The following is a 17,239-nucleotide window of genomic DNA, read 5'->3' on the forward strand; positions in this document are numbered from 1 at the left end:
GACATGAGGCAGTCCTACCTTTCAACAAGTCTATTCAACAGAAATGGAATTAGCCACCCTGCTGAATACACTGTATGCTTCAGTGTATAGATAATGGACACTAAAGTAACAATCACGTACAGCAAGATAACTGTGCGCAATATAACCCACAAAAACATGCACTTATGCCACATAGAATCTTTCACAGGTCTCAAACAAAATTTAAAAACATGCATTGCTGAAAACGTGCCGAGATTTTATTCATTAAGCATCACAAAAATGAATATTAAATTATCTTTCATGCCATGTCTTTTGTGCTCGGTATCAATTAATAGCAACTGCCTCTAAGATAAAAAACCTTACTCTCCATTTCTGCTACTTACAAGAAATAAATTCTCTGGCAAGGATTCTTAAATTATTACATAATATGAAGGGGAAGAGTCTGATGCCTGGCCAAGCAGGCAGGTTCCAGCAAATGACAGAATAATCTTGCCTGCACGCATCTTCTTCGTAATGCTACATAATCCTTCAGCTTTTCAAGTTAAACACTCCTGTGATCTTCCTCTGAGAAATTTTTCTTTCTGTGGCCTCTACCCTGATTATGGCAGATACCTCTGTTACTTCTTAAGTAACAGATCTTAACCAACATGCAAAAAATTTCAGGCCACGTAGACCTTCCTTGCACAAAAGCATCTGTAGATAAATTTTGCCAAGAATTACAGCATTATATTAAACACTGAAAAGACAGTCTTGCTTTGGCTGAAGTAAACCTGATTTCAGAAGTGTACCTACTGATTTCTGGTTTGTATAGGTTACAGTGATTAACTTATTTTCTTCTGGAAAAGAGTACAAAACTTGTTTTCATTACAAAATATCCGTGTTATAAAAGTAAAAAAGGATGAGTATGTATTTCATTATTACCACAATATAGTTAAAATTGTTTATCCCTAAGTAATATATACTTGTGATTTCATTTTTATGCTGCATACTTGCACAGTTCACGTATTGGCAATCTATGAAAATAAGTTATAGGAAATCCAAAACAATAGTATTTTGTGCTACCTTCATCTTTTCCATGAATTTTGTAGCAATCCTAGTCTCATTCAGTTGACATAGCTATACACAGACTTTCAGACCATGTTTTAAGTATCCACTGAGCATAAAAATGTATTTATCTTACACATTATCTGATCTTACTGTCTTCATTTAGAAGTTACCCTTCCATTTAGCAGGACTGTTGTATCAAAAATTATGTACTATTATGATACACTGAAGTTTCTGCAAAGTCCCTCCCTTTTCATCAAAGAAAAATATTTTCAATTTGTAGTTAAAATTTTAAGAATTGCTTAAAAAATTAAATAGCTTAATTTTCTATGTTTACATATAAATAACTCCTTAACTTGAAGATGGATCACATGATGAATAAATAATAAGCAGTAACAGGGTGCTGTTTTAAAGCTAAAAATGAAAACATACAATAAAATCATCCATGATCACTTGATCTTTGTTGCACGCTTATAGGTAAATTGTCACAGGCAATAAAGATGGGAATCAAGTCCAGTCCCCTGTCAAGATGTCTGCCCTGCAATAATGATCAGGCTCCACCTTAAAATCTTTTTTGTTTCATTTCCTCCCCCCAACAAAACTCTCATATATTCATCTTCCTAATAGTGAAGGTTCTCCTTCTCTTTTCTGTTTCCAGTCTGAATGTGGATTATATACTCCAGAAAAAAATGGGTAATTTCTTAGGACGTAAACCATAGCTGAAAGCAATAAAGGATATGGGTGGATGTTCCATCTAACCCAGGATGAGTGTATTCTGTCACATCCCCACTAACTGTGCAGCCTCAGGACTGAGCTGGTTCAGCAACTCAATCAGAAAGAAAATTGCTTATTTTCCTGCCACCGCCGACACCACCACTGTCTCCCACGACAAGTTTTCCATTATGTCATTGAAGCAACTTTGTCCTGTGGCCAGATGATTATTAGATTCAAAAGAAAGGGCAGTGATGGAACAACTGGGTAGGAAAAAACACCATACCTTGTGGCAACAGCCAGTAGTTACACCAAAGAATCACCAGAAATCAAACTGACAGCAGTGGAACACCTGGAGTTGGTTCTTTCTCCCAAAAATACTGCCCTGACAAACACCATCATTTATGTGCTTAAATCCCAGCACCAGCTCTCTGAGGTTAGTTGATCATTCAATGTTTCTCAGATGCCTGAGCCACATGCAGAGTGATGTGTAATTACAGGATTTAAATCAATACCACCAGAAACAGACAAATAATAAAACCAGCACACAATGCACAAGAGCAGTCAGAGATCTAAGTCTCCATCATTAAGTCTCATACTCTTTTCCTTTTGAGCCTTTCTTCTTATTTATCCTCTCTTCTCTCCATGGTCAAGAAGAAAAGGGAAAGGGGGAAAACTATAAAGCAATATGTAAGGTCTTACACAGTGGGAAAAAAAAAACCAACACACTTAAATTGTATTAGATGTAGTGGCATTAAGTGAATTCCACTGTACTACAATCATCACTGCCATCTGCAAGAAGGGTTGCTGCTGTTGCCAGGGGTGAGATGTCATTCTGGAAGTAAAGCTGTGATCCATACATGCAGCTTTTGTTTTTGTGTCATATTTCATGTCATTTGTTGCTATCAAACCGAATTAAGGAAAAAATTCAAGAGCAGTAAACGTGATGCTTTATCATCTGAACTACAAGACATAGTGCCTCATGCGCTCTCCTCTCCCCACATCTCCTATTCTAAAGGGACTGGTTAAAGAATAACCTCTAAGGTTAGTGGAACTGAAACACGTTTTCAAGGTATCATAGAAGGGTTTGGGTTGGAAGGGACCTTAAAGATCATGTGTCAAATTATCAGTGTCAAATGCTTTGCACAAGTGCAGGTAGATGATGTCAGCTGCTCTTCCCTTATGAACCAATACTGTAACCCTATCACAGACAGCCACCAAATGAAGTTACTACTTAATTCCCTGTTACACAGGGAATTGCAAGTTATGAAAAGTACAAGACTGAACATGTCTTCTATTTATTTGCTGGTCAGCAAGAGCAGCAATGAGGGCTGAACTCAAGTGCTTTCTCTGAATCCCAGATAAACCACATCAAAGGTTTAAAACAACTGGGCTGAATTAATTGATTCTACTGAAAAATCAATCAGATCAATTTTTATAGTCACTACTTGGAAAAACTAAGCACTAAATAAATTCAGATATGAAAGTGCTGAGTTCTTTAATTATGATCTTCAACCTATTTCTTAAAACAGCCTCAGTACCGCAGAAATAGGAGGTTAAGTGTGGAAGCAATGTTTTAAAGCAACTCAGTTATAATCAGTAGATGTCCCAACGTGGATACCTGATGTATGTACAAGGCAGATTGGTAAAGCCTACTATAAAAACAGAAAAATATATGGATAAAGACTGAAAATACTTTATAAAGGAAAATTGAGGACATCATTTAGAGTTCTCTGAAGTAGACTATGAATATGAGGATGAAGATTACATATTAATGTGGAATAGCAAAATAATTTTAACATGACTCACTATGAAGCTCTCTTTCAGTTTTCATGATACGAGAGGCAAAGCTTCCCACAGAAAAATAAACAACAAAAAGAAAGGAAGTAAAAGGTTGAAACAGTAATATTTTTTTTCAAATAGAAGGTGGTTTCCAAAAAGGTCACCCAAAGGAATTCATGCTTGGCCTTCCATTGTACACAAAATTAATAAGCAGTCTTGAAATGGGAGTAAAAGTGGATTAAGTCTTGAGAAGGCGCAATTTTTTTTTTTTTTAAATAACACTGCTTGCAGACAACTGAAGGATGATTTCATTACCTGAAGTACATGTACAATAGGATTACAAATCACAGAATAACTTTGGCTGGAAGAACCTTTGAAGTTCATTTGGTCATAACTTCATGTAAGATGTAACTTAACAAATACAAAGTAACATATGGGTTGAATATTCATACATGATGACGGACTCTAAAATGACTACCATCAAACAGACAGCAGAATCTCTGAGTAATTGCTAAGTATTCTTTAAAATCAGTTTTTTACGATTATAATTTCATTCTGCTGTGTACCAATGCTAAGAAATTTCTCAGAGCAGACGAGAGCAGAAAGATCAACCACTCTTGGACCTAGAAGCATGCAGACAAGCAAAAAGAATGGCCAGACATACAGAAAAGCTTCTTTAACAGGGGAATTAAGCAGATAATGGCTCGATGACTGGAGGGGATATGACAGAGACTATTCATGAGTGGCAGAGACACTGGCCAGAGAAAAAGTATTCATTATTTCTTCATTTATTGTTCACTTTCTTGATTAAAAAAAAAAAAACAAAAAACAAAAAACCAACAACAAAAACCTAGGCATCATATTAATAGGCAGCAGATTTAAAACAAACAAACAAACAAAATGAAGTACTTTATTCACACAACTAATTATGAAAGTAACAGTTAAAACAGTTGTGAACGCCAAGATTTTAGATTGGCTCAAAAAGTGGCAATGAAATTACACAGAAGAAAAACTAAGAGCTAAGAAACAAAAACACAAAGTACTGGGGGGAAGTACCACAGCATCTTACCCCATATTCTATCCTTAAGCATCCATTTAATTGGCTACTGTTGAAGAAGGGATCCTGGGCTAGATTGGCCTGCAGCCTAACTGTTCTCTTCTCTGGGAACCTCAAAGAGGTGAGCAGATTAAAAACTCTCCTGAAAAGCAGCATCAGTTTCTCAGGCTCTTGCCTGTGGCCCCTTCTACCAAGCTATAAAACCTTCCTCAGGCAGAAGACAGAGGCAGTTCTGGGAGCTTCTCTTCTGTGAATTTTCAGCAGTCTTTTTTTTCTCCCATGGGATGGCTTCTTTCAGTTTTACAATGTTTCCCAAATTCTTTGTGTGAGAATTACTTTGAAGTAGTGATCAAATACTGATTTAGTTAAATGAGTGAGCCACAAAAAAAGAAATTGTATGCTTTAGAGTACTGTTAAAATTCAGTAACTTTTGACTATTTTTAATCATTCATTGCCTTATTATCTTTGTTTTGCCTTCTGAGAATAACAGTACCCTGAAAATTAAAATCAGATATGAAAATAAATGGGTAAATGCAATAGTCCTCTTGAAGATGAATAAGAGATTTCTAAGTGCCAATGAACTTTATCAGAATACTAGGCAATTCCCTTCTACTTGCCACGGTAACTAAAAGCAACTTTGGGTTGTATTATTTCTGCACGTGCCTTTTTAAAAAAGAAAAAAAAAAATAGTGCTGTACTATTTTTGTGTGAGTATAAAAAGCAAAATGGTATTTTTTTTGTTCTACTGATCATACTTGTATGCCCATTTTGTCCACTTTTACCCTGCTCTTTTCCTTTTTTCTGCCTGCCAACTCCCTTGTAGTTATCTTTAAACAGCGACATTTTGTTTAGAACAGTCCATACTGAGAGTGCTTTTATGCAGAAAGATACTGTAGGATTTTTAACCCACCTCACCTTAAAAATTATGCTAATACATGCTGAGCATGTATTAATCACCATTATTTCTCCAAGAGAAAAATAAAACGTTAGTTGCTCAAGATACAGAGACAGTCCCAAAAACACATGCAATAAGACAAAAGAGCTTAAATTACTCAACTACAAACTAATCTTGCAATCCAACCAGACAAGGATGAAAGAGTTTGACAAAATAAATGTATTTCACCCTTTGGCATCTGGGTCTTCTGATGTTTAATTAAAAGAAAAGGCTAAAGGCGATGTTCTTCTCTGAATGTTAACTCATTGCTGAGATGCCAAAGGGACAGACACGTTTCAAAATACCTCTCCCCAACAGGAATGTAAAAATAATTTTAATTTAAAATATAACAACCCAAATAAAAATCATTAAACTGCATTTGAAATGCTTCATTGGAAAACAAAACTCTGCTTTGCCTTCCAGAAATACATTAGTGGAAAATTTCTTGGTGCAAAACATTAGACATGTTCTTTCTTGTATCCCAACAAAGATGAATTCACTATTTTGGGAAGCAACAATAGCTCAGCACATGGCATTAGCACCGTAGTAAAAAAAAAAAAAAAAAAAAAAAAAATGTCCTGAATGTAATATGTATTTATTAAAAATATGCGAGATAAATTAATTTGATCTCACAAATTAGGTGACACAATTCAGCATGTCTCTGAATTCACTGTTGCTGAGGTCCACCTGGAAGAAACTGTCCCATTAACTCCTCCTAAGAACATGGTGACCACAAATAAATTTTCTGACTCTTGTCTCAAACCCCAACCCATCCCAGCCACATGATGTGAAACATGTTAAAACACATCTATCAATACTGAGAACTGGTCAGGTTACAGCTGCAATCCAAGTCCTTGAAGGACTCCAGAACACTCATAATCCTACAACACGTCAGCAAGCAGTATGCTTCTATCCTGCTAAGGAGTCTTCCCTTTGCAGCAAGCACCCTCCTAGACGCCCTGTTAAACCAGTTCTTACCTGCAATTCACCTGGTTCACACAGATCCCTAGAGATACGCACGTATACTTTATCTGCACTTTGAACAAAGTGTTTACATGCTGGGTAGAGAGAAGGAAAAAACATCCATAACCCAATAAAACCCACCCAAAACTTAAGTATATGTGTTATCTGTATGTATAATCAAAGCTCATTTTTGGTTCTGTGGCTTAATACATTAACATGTAGAAAAGTCTTTAGCTACTTAGCAAATCTGGTGCTCCACAAACACTACAAGATTATCTCTAGAGCAAACACACAGAACTATATATTTACTTTGTTATGATTGTTAATTATTAGACACACTTTACTTCCAAGAGAAGTAGATATTGGAGTGCTTTCCAGTTTCAAGTTTCTCCCTTATTTTTTAAGCCATATAGGCTGCATTTTTTAAGCCATGGGCTGCATTTTTATTTGTAACAGGAAATGTAAAAATTAAATCAAAACGACATAAACAAGCAGATCATTCTGGTTAGTGTGCATGCAGCAAGTCTCCAAGTCTCCTGGTCACTTACAGGATGTGATGAATGTTTTACTGCTATGAACCTTGTTAGTTTATCCCATACCCGCAAGCAGTGAGAAAGACCTCAAACTTGTCAAACAAACTCTTCACTAGAGGAATTTTTGTGAAACACTTTCCTCTAGTATTTCTTCAGGCTTTCCCTGATTTAATTTACAGTCATGTACGCATTCGTTTTGACCAGCCATTAAAATGCATGGTTATGTTCAATGTAAACAGTATCTAAAGCTGAAAAGAGTGTCTTGCATATACTTTAGTACTTCAGTTGATGCTGTCACATCAACTCCCCCAGAATCTTTTCATAGATATTTAACAGAGAAGGAAATAAGACTGTGGGACTCTGAGCAAGGTCCTGAGGAAAGATGCTGAAAGAAATGCCCTGTAATGGTTTGTTCTACTCAGTCTGAAAAGATAAGAACTATTAAAAGGGGATTGCTATTCACTCCTACATTTTATTGACAATAAAAATTAAGTAACACTACTGAATGTCTCAGGGGAAAAAAAACAAACAAAAAAAAAAACAAACAAAAAAACCCCCACTATCCGTGTATTTTTTGATTCTATATACAGAAACTCCTTTGCTAAAGGAAAAAATGTTACCTTGATCTAATCAATCTTGATGAAGATAGTCATAACAAGGAGATACTATTAGTGACGCCAGTCAGCTCCTCATTTTTCATGAGAAAAATACATACTAGGGCCTTGTTTAATACTGGCTTTTTATTTTTGGTAGACCTTTTTCTGTGGCTTAAATCCAAGATAAATTCTTGTTCTCAACAATGATATTGACAGCAAGTTAGTAATGGACCACCGGAGACGCAGCCAGAATCACAGGTAGATGACCCCATTGCTGAAATGGAGAAATAAATTCCTGAATGCCAGTTTTTCAGCACTAGGCTTCATGTTGCAGAAGGTTATCTTTTCTTATCCATGAAATTGGATATTCTCTATATGGGGCTCAATGAGAAAGACAACAGTCCATCAGGACTACCAAGGACTTGCCTGAATAGTTCATAAGACATGAAAATAAGACATGCTTCAAATTCTCTGTTAAGAAGAGTAGTTTTATCTATAACAACTACATGCTTGGCAAAGAATTATCTGCAGGTTGGGATATCCCAACATTTGAATTTGCGCCAGATTTTGCTTTTGGCTGGGACATATGGTTGAAGTGGCACTGAAATGGAAATTAGAGCTAGACTTGCATATCACAGAGCACACACTCTCAGAATTTGTTGAAAGATCTCACAGTAATATACCTCATTCTTACCCAAAAAGGAAATTTAAACTGCCAATATTACACTATCCCCTCATTTCTACTATAAAGACAAGATGCAATCATTACCACAAAACACAAACATCTGAATATTGTTTCACTGCTTAGTAATCAAACACAAAAACAATGACAAAACCTAGTTAAAAGATTCCACAATCCAATTTCAACAAAATATAAAGCACAAAGTAGCCTACTATGTCTAATTAAATAAACATATCTCCAATCTAACTAAATAAACATTATCTCCGATGCTGGACTTGTCCCTGCACTTTTTTTTTAAAAAAAAAAACATGTATACTTCAGGCCACAAACCCAATTATTCACTTCAGATCCTTTTTCTTTATAATCTGTGTAAAATCAATATTACTGGATTGCTTCACAAAGGTGGACCAGACACCAATGAAAAATACAAATACCTGTTTTTAAAATTACTCTTTGAACTTTGAACTCCCAGGCTGAAAAACAGCTTTGCCCAAGCTGTTGCACTGCATACTTTACTTGTTAACATTGTGTGGTGCCCAAAAAAACCAGTCAATATTTTACTGTTTTTGAAGGGAAAAGACCTGTTGGTTCTGTCCATCAGTTAAGAACTAAGGTTTTCTAAGCTTTAATCCATGCTTATAAAGAAATCAGCTATTTAAGAAGTCAGAACATGCTCAGTGACATTTTTTCACAGATCAAATTTTTAGTTTAATCTGCAATGAATCTTGAATATAAGGCTTCTAGTGTTCCATTTCTACCAAGTTTATCCTTCTGATATGAAATATACTTTCACACTTTTAGAAATTAAAGTTCCAATATTTATATTAGCAGAAGTGCTTAGGGTAAAACTAGTCTTAGAAACACTAAGCTGTGAATCTACTGCATTTAGACTCTTTATACTGTTAAAAAAAATTAAAAGATAGCAAACATACACTTATTCCAACAGCTGAGAAAGAGAGAGTAATTTTTACTCTTATTAAAATACATACAAAATTCTTTCTATTAAAAACATTGGTTGGATTGCATCATCCTTCTCAAGAAAACATACAAAGCCTTAATTTATGCTTATGAATATACATGAATGGTCCATTTGTCATTTAAGTCAACAGTGCAAATCACATGCTTAAACACATGCATAAAAGTTTTCATGACATTCCTTACACAAGGAAAAAAGTGTTATATAATTATCCCTCCATATGCCCATTCTAGGCAAAAAATGACACCAATCTAATTACTTCTCAAATAAATTTAAGCAGAATCATGTTATTCTACAGTAAAATGCAAAGTCTAGACCAGAATTTTCCTGGCTTTATGAGTGCAGATGCATTTATAGGTTCATTCTCTAATGGTTTTTATTATCTGCTGATTAATCCAAAGAAAGATTACCTAAAATCTGTCTCCCCTAAAACTTAGTAGATGGACCAATTCAGGAGGCTATCTGCAACTGGACCACAGGCTGAAGTCATAGTGTACAGCATAAAGAAAAGTCATATTTTCTTTGGATTTCCAATTTGTTCACTTGTACATTTTCTGTACACATTTCTTTGTGTAGTTTTTGCACATATTTCTTTTCTCATGACGGTTTAGTTTCCCGGGAATTTCTCTGCCTCATCATCCATTAATCACTTTTCCTTCTATCCTTCCTTCTTATTCAGCACAAAGCAAATCTTGACAGGGAAACTGTCACTGTCAAAACTTTTAACCATACTTCAAAGCAAAACAAATGAAACAGCCATGAACCACTTATTGCTTTTAGGGTACTTCAGCTAGATAGGTTCCTCCATCAATGATTTTTATCAGTAGAAGATGAGATATTTTAATCCATATCTTCATATTGTTTTGTTTAGACCATCCTTCTACCCGATGAGTACTTCTTATCAAACTTGAATGATTTTCATTCAGGGCTAAAATGTGTCAGTGAAAGTTGAATTTGGCTCTAACAGGCATAAAAAGAGAAGCACAATGCATCAATTTGGCTATGCTACGTCTCCCATATTCATTATTCTTTACTAAAATAGCCAAAGACAGACCACAGCAAGAGACAAGACCAAACATGTCAAAAAGTTCGTGCTAAAATACTTGCAGCTCAAAATAATTGTATTTACTGTTGATATCAAACGCCACCAATATTTAGACACCACAGATGCCAGTAACTGATCCACAGCAAATGCCTGATTTCCTCAACTAGTACCCATGCTTTGGCACAATAACATGCAACATAGGTAGCAGCAGCATATTAAGCCTTCTAAAGACAAACCAGTCTGAGAAACACATACTTAAAAAAAAAAAAAAAAAAAAAAAAAAAAAAAAAAACAATTTAAATGTTATCTCTGACTTAGACTGTCTCTCTCAGCAAAAAGAGCACCATGGTGCTTTCCACAGATTTTTATGCCAGTGTTCTTTCTTGAAAAGCTTTTAGGATGAGTGCAGTACTGAGTGCCTGAAATAACTGATCTGTTACAAGTGCTGTTCTCTGGATAGCATATTCTATCTCTCAAGGCAACGTGCAATTTGATGAGTAATATTACTTAGAATATACAAAAAGATGCCAAGAGTTTACCAAAGACATTCACATCTTTAAAAGTTATCCCCACCAAGTTACAGCAAGACTCAGACTGCATATGCTGACAAAATGCAAATAAAAAAGTTCACTTCATTTGAAAACTGACTAAGTACATGTACAGAGCATGGTAGTATCTCTCTTATTTATTTTAAAAAATGTTAACATTAGAAGCTATTCTGTAAGAGTCTTCTGCAACAGTATCTCTAATAAATGCAAGTATTCTGCATTTCTACTGGCTTTCAAAAATAGAACAGGGACCAAGAACTTTACTCAACAACACTACCCCAACGACTCAAAGAACTATTTTGTGTAAGTAAATAGATGGGGTGGAGGGGACCTGAACCATATTTTAGGCATTAATTATACACAGCTTTAAAACATCTATTGAATTCAATGACTTTGGTGATTTGAATAGTAGTCAGTCTTCAATAAAAACTAATTTTAAAGTATCCTGGTATATAAAGATCACATAAATACTTCTATCAGACTTAAACAGCAAGTAAAACCACCATTATACTCAAAAGGTTCGCAGAACTAAATTACTTAACCTTTTAGGAGTCTACATGAGACAGCTGTGTTTAAGGATCTGACCTATAAGACTATTCTGCAATCACACATTACACCACTGCAACATATACTATTGAATGGGAACTCAGTCCCCCGTAAAAGAAGTATTCCCATCTTCTTCTGCATTATTTCATTTATATTCTTGATGTTTCCCCCTCTGTATTAATTTTCAGAATTAGAGGGTGCTCATTTTTTTCTTTTTTCTTTAACAACTTCAGTCAACAACACACAGAACAATTTAGGAATATCATGAAGCAATTTTTTTTGCTAGAGGGAACAAAGTGACAATACATGTTCCAAAACACGTCAAAAGTAGGTGAGTAAGATAGGTGTGGTCTGCTTCAGCTAGTTACAACATTTAGCCTTTCAGAGCCAAGGCAGCTGCAATGCTACTGGCACAACCAGCATTCCTACTTTTTGAAAAGTACTTAGCTCTGCCAGGCTGTAATGTAGTGTACAGAGTTGCCATCCTGTTTAAGGTCCGACTCCAACTACTCTTAAGTGTCCACAACTAGAAATACTGAATAATCACAGCTTAGTTTTATTCCAAATAATATCTGCATAACAAATCTCCAGTAATTAAACTATACAAGAAACATAAAGGACAAAAATGTAATTACTGTAAAAAATTACATTAAAAATATCACAGTTACACTGAAAACCATTGAGTATTTTATACAGACACATAATGGGTCTCCAGAGGAAATGTTCACCCACTTGAGTACATAGTGTATAAGCAAGCATTTAATTTTCTTAAAGGCTGCTGCTGCCATGATTCCACAAAAGTATATACTATAAACTAACAGAAAGAATAAAATCACTTTGAAATTCTACATAAAACTGCAACTGGTTTATGACTTTTAGAAGAGGAAATCATATTCAATACAGCTGAGCACTGAGCACCACTACAGTTAAGAGAGTTGAGAATATCCACAACTTTGCAAATCAGAACCTAAGCCTTACAAGCGACTGTCTGCTTTTCAACAGTTATTTTTTTACTGTACTGCAGAGTACAGTAGGGTGGGTCATGTTAACCTAGAGCCCAGAGTTTCTTGTGGCTCAGATAGAACTGAAGCACTGCTTCAAGAAACAAGGAAAAAAAAAAAAATTAATCAGCTGACCTTATCTTTGAAACCACAAAGAAAGCTATGGCTTTAGACCTTCACAAAATTGGCAATAATGAAAGATCTCAACATTGCATGCATTACAATAGCATTCATAATGCAACTTGGTAAAATGAGTTACACCTTTCTCACTCTTTTTATTTAATGTTTAACTATTAAAAAGTCATGACACAAACCTGGGTCCATATGTCTAGAGTTTCTTCTAATCCCATTCGTTCGTTTCTGCATAGCAAAAATACAAATCAAGGATATGAATAAACATGTTTTCATGTAGGCACACCGCACTCCTCTCATTCCCACAATCTACTAGGTAAAGCTGGTTTTCACAAGTTATTTCCCCCAACCACCAACATAATTATCTTTATCTTGTAGAAAGATCATACTTTGAAAAACATTCTTACTAACATAGATCTTTTTTTCATATATCCTTTTTTTTCCTGCCACTAAAATCAAAAGATTCTTAGTCAGGAAGAAGGTTTGTTCATACATCAATATCTTTTGATATCAAGAACAAATTTATTTTTGAATAATTTATGAACAGGATAGTGGAAGAATATGTAGTTTGGCATTATCTACCCCAGATAATGTCCACAAACATGAAAGTATCAAAGCTGCTTGCATTGCTTTAATATGGTATAAATTTTCAGTATTCCTACTTTGTACTCAATGTAGCTACAATTTCCTATGAATTTCTTAATTTTCTTGTTTTCTGGGCAAGTACTAAAATATACTTAGTAACTCACCTCCTCTTTCTTTTAAAGTTGGATGAACAAGAGCTGTGTGAAATCAGAAGCTCTCTGACAAGATTGAGACTTTTTTTTAAAAAAAAAAAAAAAAGTATTTTGTCCTCCAAGACACTTAATATGAATCCCTGAAAATTTCAATGCGAAATAACACCTATCTGTGAACTACTGATCTGCTTTTGAAAACTTGTTTTAACTGGTAGCTCACATGAAGATTCACGTATTTATTTAATCAAACCAAGCAGAGAAAAGCACATTGCATAACAAAGGGAACAATTAGGTTGCTCTGATTTACTTGCAGTTGATATAAGCTGATGCAGGACACACACCAAGACAAGCCAGAAAGCAGTAACCTGAGGCACAACCAAATTACTAAGCCCTGTAGCAAGCTGGCAAAATGAAAAGCTTGGTTTAAAAACAGCTTTCAAACTCTTGAGTCTTTGGACATACTCTTTCTATACTCCACAACTGTAATTAAAGAAAGGATGCAAGTTTTATTTCAACTGCAGTGGCAAGAAGAAAAATTGGAAACTACTACTACAATAAAGGTAATATTACGGAATAAGAACAGAAGGCTCAATTACATCCTAGTTATTTTTTTAAATGGAGGCTCTATTGCTGATAAGGATTGATGGGATTGATGCAGAGTGGTGAGTAACCACAGATTTGCACAAAAGAAGGAAAGGGGCAGGAGGGGGAAAAACAAGCATAAAGATACAGAAATGTTTAACTGAAATTAAAAAAAAAAAATACAGTATTTCTGTGATAAAATAAGTCATACACACCAAAGGACTGTATGGAAAACAATTTTAAGGAAATAATTTTTGAGCTGTATGCACCACTATAATTTATTACACTACTGGTATGAAATCTAAATCCATGTTGTTTTCCAAAACAGCAGATCCTCATCTATGCTCGTTTCCTTCTGCACAGACAGAATTAAAGCAGACACTTATACAAGAGTCTTGGTAAAAATAAAAGGAATCCTGACATTTTGCATAAACTCAATAGTCAATAGCAAATCAATAGCTCCGGAAAGCAAGCCATTTTTTCCTCACAAAAAGATTTACGAATCAAGCTAGGGGGTTAGAAGTTGAGGAGCAAGAGGGCTTAGATACAAACAGTATACATGTTTTCTTCATCCAGCCACAGTATGTTCACCACAGCTAGCTTTACTGAGTCTAACAACCTTGTCCACAAGGTCCAGTAGCAATCTGTTTACGGCTCCCCAGCACTGTCTGTCAGCTGCAGTACTGGAAGAGTTAGGCAAACGGACCATGCTGTAGTTTCCATATTTCGGAGTGCCCTTACTTAGCTGGTACAGCCAGGCAGCACATGGCAAGAGGCACAGCTGAGCGAGCAGCGAGGAGAGCGGGCAGCAGCAGTGCCTCAGCACAGGCATGGTCTGTGGTAGCGCAGCCCTCTCCTCTCCTGGAGGCTCCTCCAGGCCACCTTGCCATTTCCCCTTCCAGGCCCCCAGGAAGCCAGTGCCCACTGTTGTGCCCTGCGCCCACCCATGGCCCACAGCCATGGAGCTTGCCGGGGGTGCCAGGGCTCCGCACACCAGGCCCCCACCACTGTCTGGGGTCACAGCAATGCCACAACAGCTTGAACATCAGAGAGCACAGTTGTGGTCAGCCCTGTGCACAAACCCCCCCTGCATCAGTCCTGTCAGCAGTAACAGCCTTGCAATCCCACTACCCATTTCAGTGATAGTATCAAACACATGCTTATGGAGAGAAGTAACAATACGCCCTCGTACACTGTTCATGACCAGTGTGTCATTTACTCAGTTAAATTACCATAAACTTCTAATCTAAAAATAGACACGAGAAACTATTTTAGTCTACATTTAAAGTGCTGCACCTCTTTTGTCAGAATTGGCAGAGAAAATCCAACTGCCATGCCTTTCTGTACTTCAGTGGCAATCCACCAGGAACTGGCGAGAAAATAATCCAGGGAAGCTTGCAGCCTTCTTGGGCTGACAGCAGGGTACACTATGTGCACCACGGTAGCTCCCACTCTGTACAGGGCCCATTTTACCATTCTCTCCAGATCATGTAAACTCCATAACCACTGGACAGTTTTGCAACTGAAGTCTTTTTACATTTAGAAGCAAACACTGTCCTGCCAATCCTTTATCTCCCCACAGTCTGGCATGGCAGAGGCTGGTACACTAGCAAGTTATTTCCAAGCAGGACTCACCAGATTTTAAAATAAATAAATAAATAAAATTTTTATTCTACTGACAGATTTGGTCTAGGAACAGTAAGGATCTAGACATCAGTTGTGAAGCAACTTAGGGGTTTTTTTTTACCTGCAACTTAAAAAATACATCTCTACTTCTCCGATACTCTCGGCATTAAGCCATACCAACTGAACATGGAATCACACTTAGAATATATTTATATTTAATTATGAATAGCTTATTTCATAGAAAATTTCTATTTTCCACCACTCTAAAGAAATCTGTTGTTAAACCCAGAAGAAAAACATACCTGCTCCAACAGCATGTGTACAAAGTAAATAAGGAGCTCTTATGTCACCGACAAAATAAACATCACATGCAAAGGAAAGTGAATCCTTACCTCATGTTTCAGGTTCCCGTGTTCTGAAACATAAGTAAAAATTGGCATTATTGGCAATTGTAAATTGTACTCTTTTTATATAGCAATCTCAGCCTGTGCTGTGTTGCATTACAGAAAACACTGCTGCCTTCTTTTGCTACCTGATCCCTGCTGCCGCCCCAGCAGCCCGGGGCTGCACCAGGTCCTGTTGTGCAAACCCGGCTGCACCCTCCGCGCCGTCATTGGTCCCGCCAGGCTGCGCCTAGCTGGCGGTGGGGCACGGTCTGTGCTGCCAGGCGTGCTGCGCTGCCAGGCGTGCTGCGCTCCCCGACAGCAGCACCAGCACCTGCTCCACTACGCCTCAGAAACTTTTAGAACATTTCAAAAATACTTTATCAACACTGACTTGTCAGGAATTCAAAAGCTACAGTTCTTCATTGCAAGTCAACTCCACACTTCTCCTTGCCTCTGTCTTTTCATAGCATGCCAATGTGTATCAAGATAAGATGTATACCTTTAGCTTCAAAATTTTATATATTTAGTGTCTTTAAGTTCAATGCAGCATTGCATTAGTATACCACAGACACTGAAGCCACTGGTGGTTTATTTGCCTCTTTTGCTATGAATTTTCTTGTACTATTTAAAAATGAGGGAAAAAAAAAATAAAGTCCTGTGAGTCAGCAGCAGGACTGCATCAAGACAGTTAACAGTTTTGCACGCACATACCACCACACATCACAAAAGACACAAACAGGGATGCTTTTTTACATTTATCTTTGAATTTCTAAACTGATAACAGGTATTTGGGTGTACTCTAGATTTTGGTTCAGTGCCTTATCAAAGCACACAGCTGTATTTCCCTGTGTGCGTTCTCTAGCATGGCACACACTGTTGAGGCAAAACACAAACTGCACATGATTGATCTGCACTTCATCACATTTGAAAACTTTTACTGTAGTATCTTACAAGCAGTAAGCCATATTCACAGTAAATCAACTAAAGAGCTTTAACTGCAAGTACAGTGTTCTGCTAAAAAAAAATTACATTAAATAGTGAAGTGTGGGAAAAAAATCCTTGGCTTTCCAGCATTTTATGCAAAGATGATAAGGCATGCCGAGACCAAGCATGCCAGCTGAGGACTCTGGGCCAGGCCAGGGAGGCACAGCCTGTTTACCACTGGCAGCGATCTCTTCTCACGTACGCTTTCAGTTATGGTTCCCTCTCTCATACAACACGCTAAAGACACATCATCTTGTCATCCACAGAAAACACTTTTATGATTATAACCTTTCCAAAAGTATTAATTTGCATCTGCATAGCAAGCAAAGAGAAGGAAAATAAGCCTGCCCAAAGCAGGAGATGTAGGTAGACTACTGAGGTTTTCTAAGGAGCCT

General features: G+C 36.6%; 1 protein-coding gene across 2 annotated transcripts in view; it reads right to left on the reverse strand.

Moving 5' to 3' along the window:
• VAV3 (vav guanine nucleotide exchange factor 3) overlaps positions 1 to 17,239 on the reverse strand; it is a 143,270-nt gene that overhangs the window by 45,179 nt on the left and 80,852 nt on the right. For both annotated transcript variants that reach the window (XM_026854234.1, XM_026854233.1), the window contains exons 18-19: positions 15,867 to 15,889; positions 12,712 to 12,757 (exon numbers count right to left, since the gene is read on the reverse strand). In XM_026854234.1, coding sequence (XP_026710035.1) covers positions 12,712 to 12,757; positions 15,867 to 15,889 — 69 coding nt within the window. The remainder of the gene's footprint in view (positions 1 to 12,711; positions 12,758 to 15,866; positions 15,890 to 17,239) is intronic.

This window comes from Athene cunicularia (genome assembly GCF_003259725.1).
Source record: "Athene cunicularia isolate RWA chromosome 8 unlocalized genomic scaffold, athCun1 chr8_part1, whole genome shotgun sequence".
In the NCBI taxonomy this organism is placed as follows: Eukaryota; Metazoa; Chordata; class Aves; order Strigiformes; family Strigidae; genus Athene; species Athene cunicularia.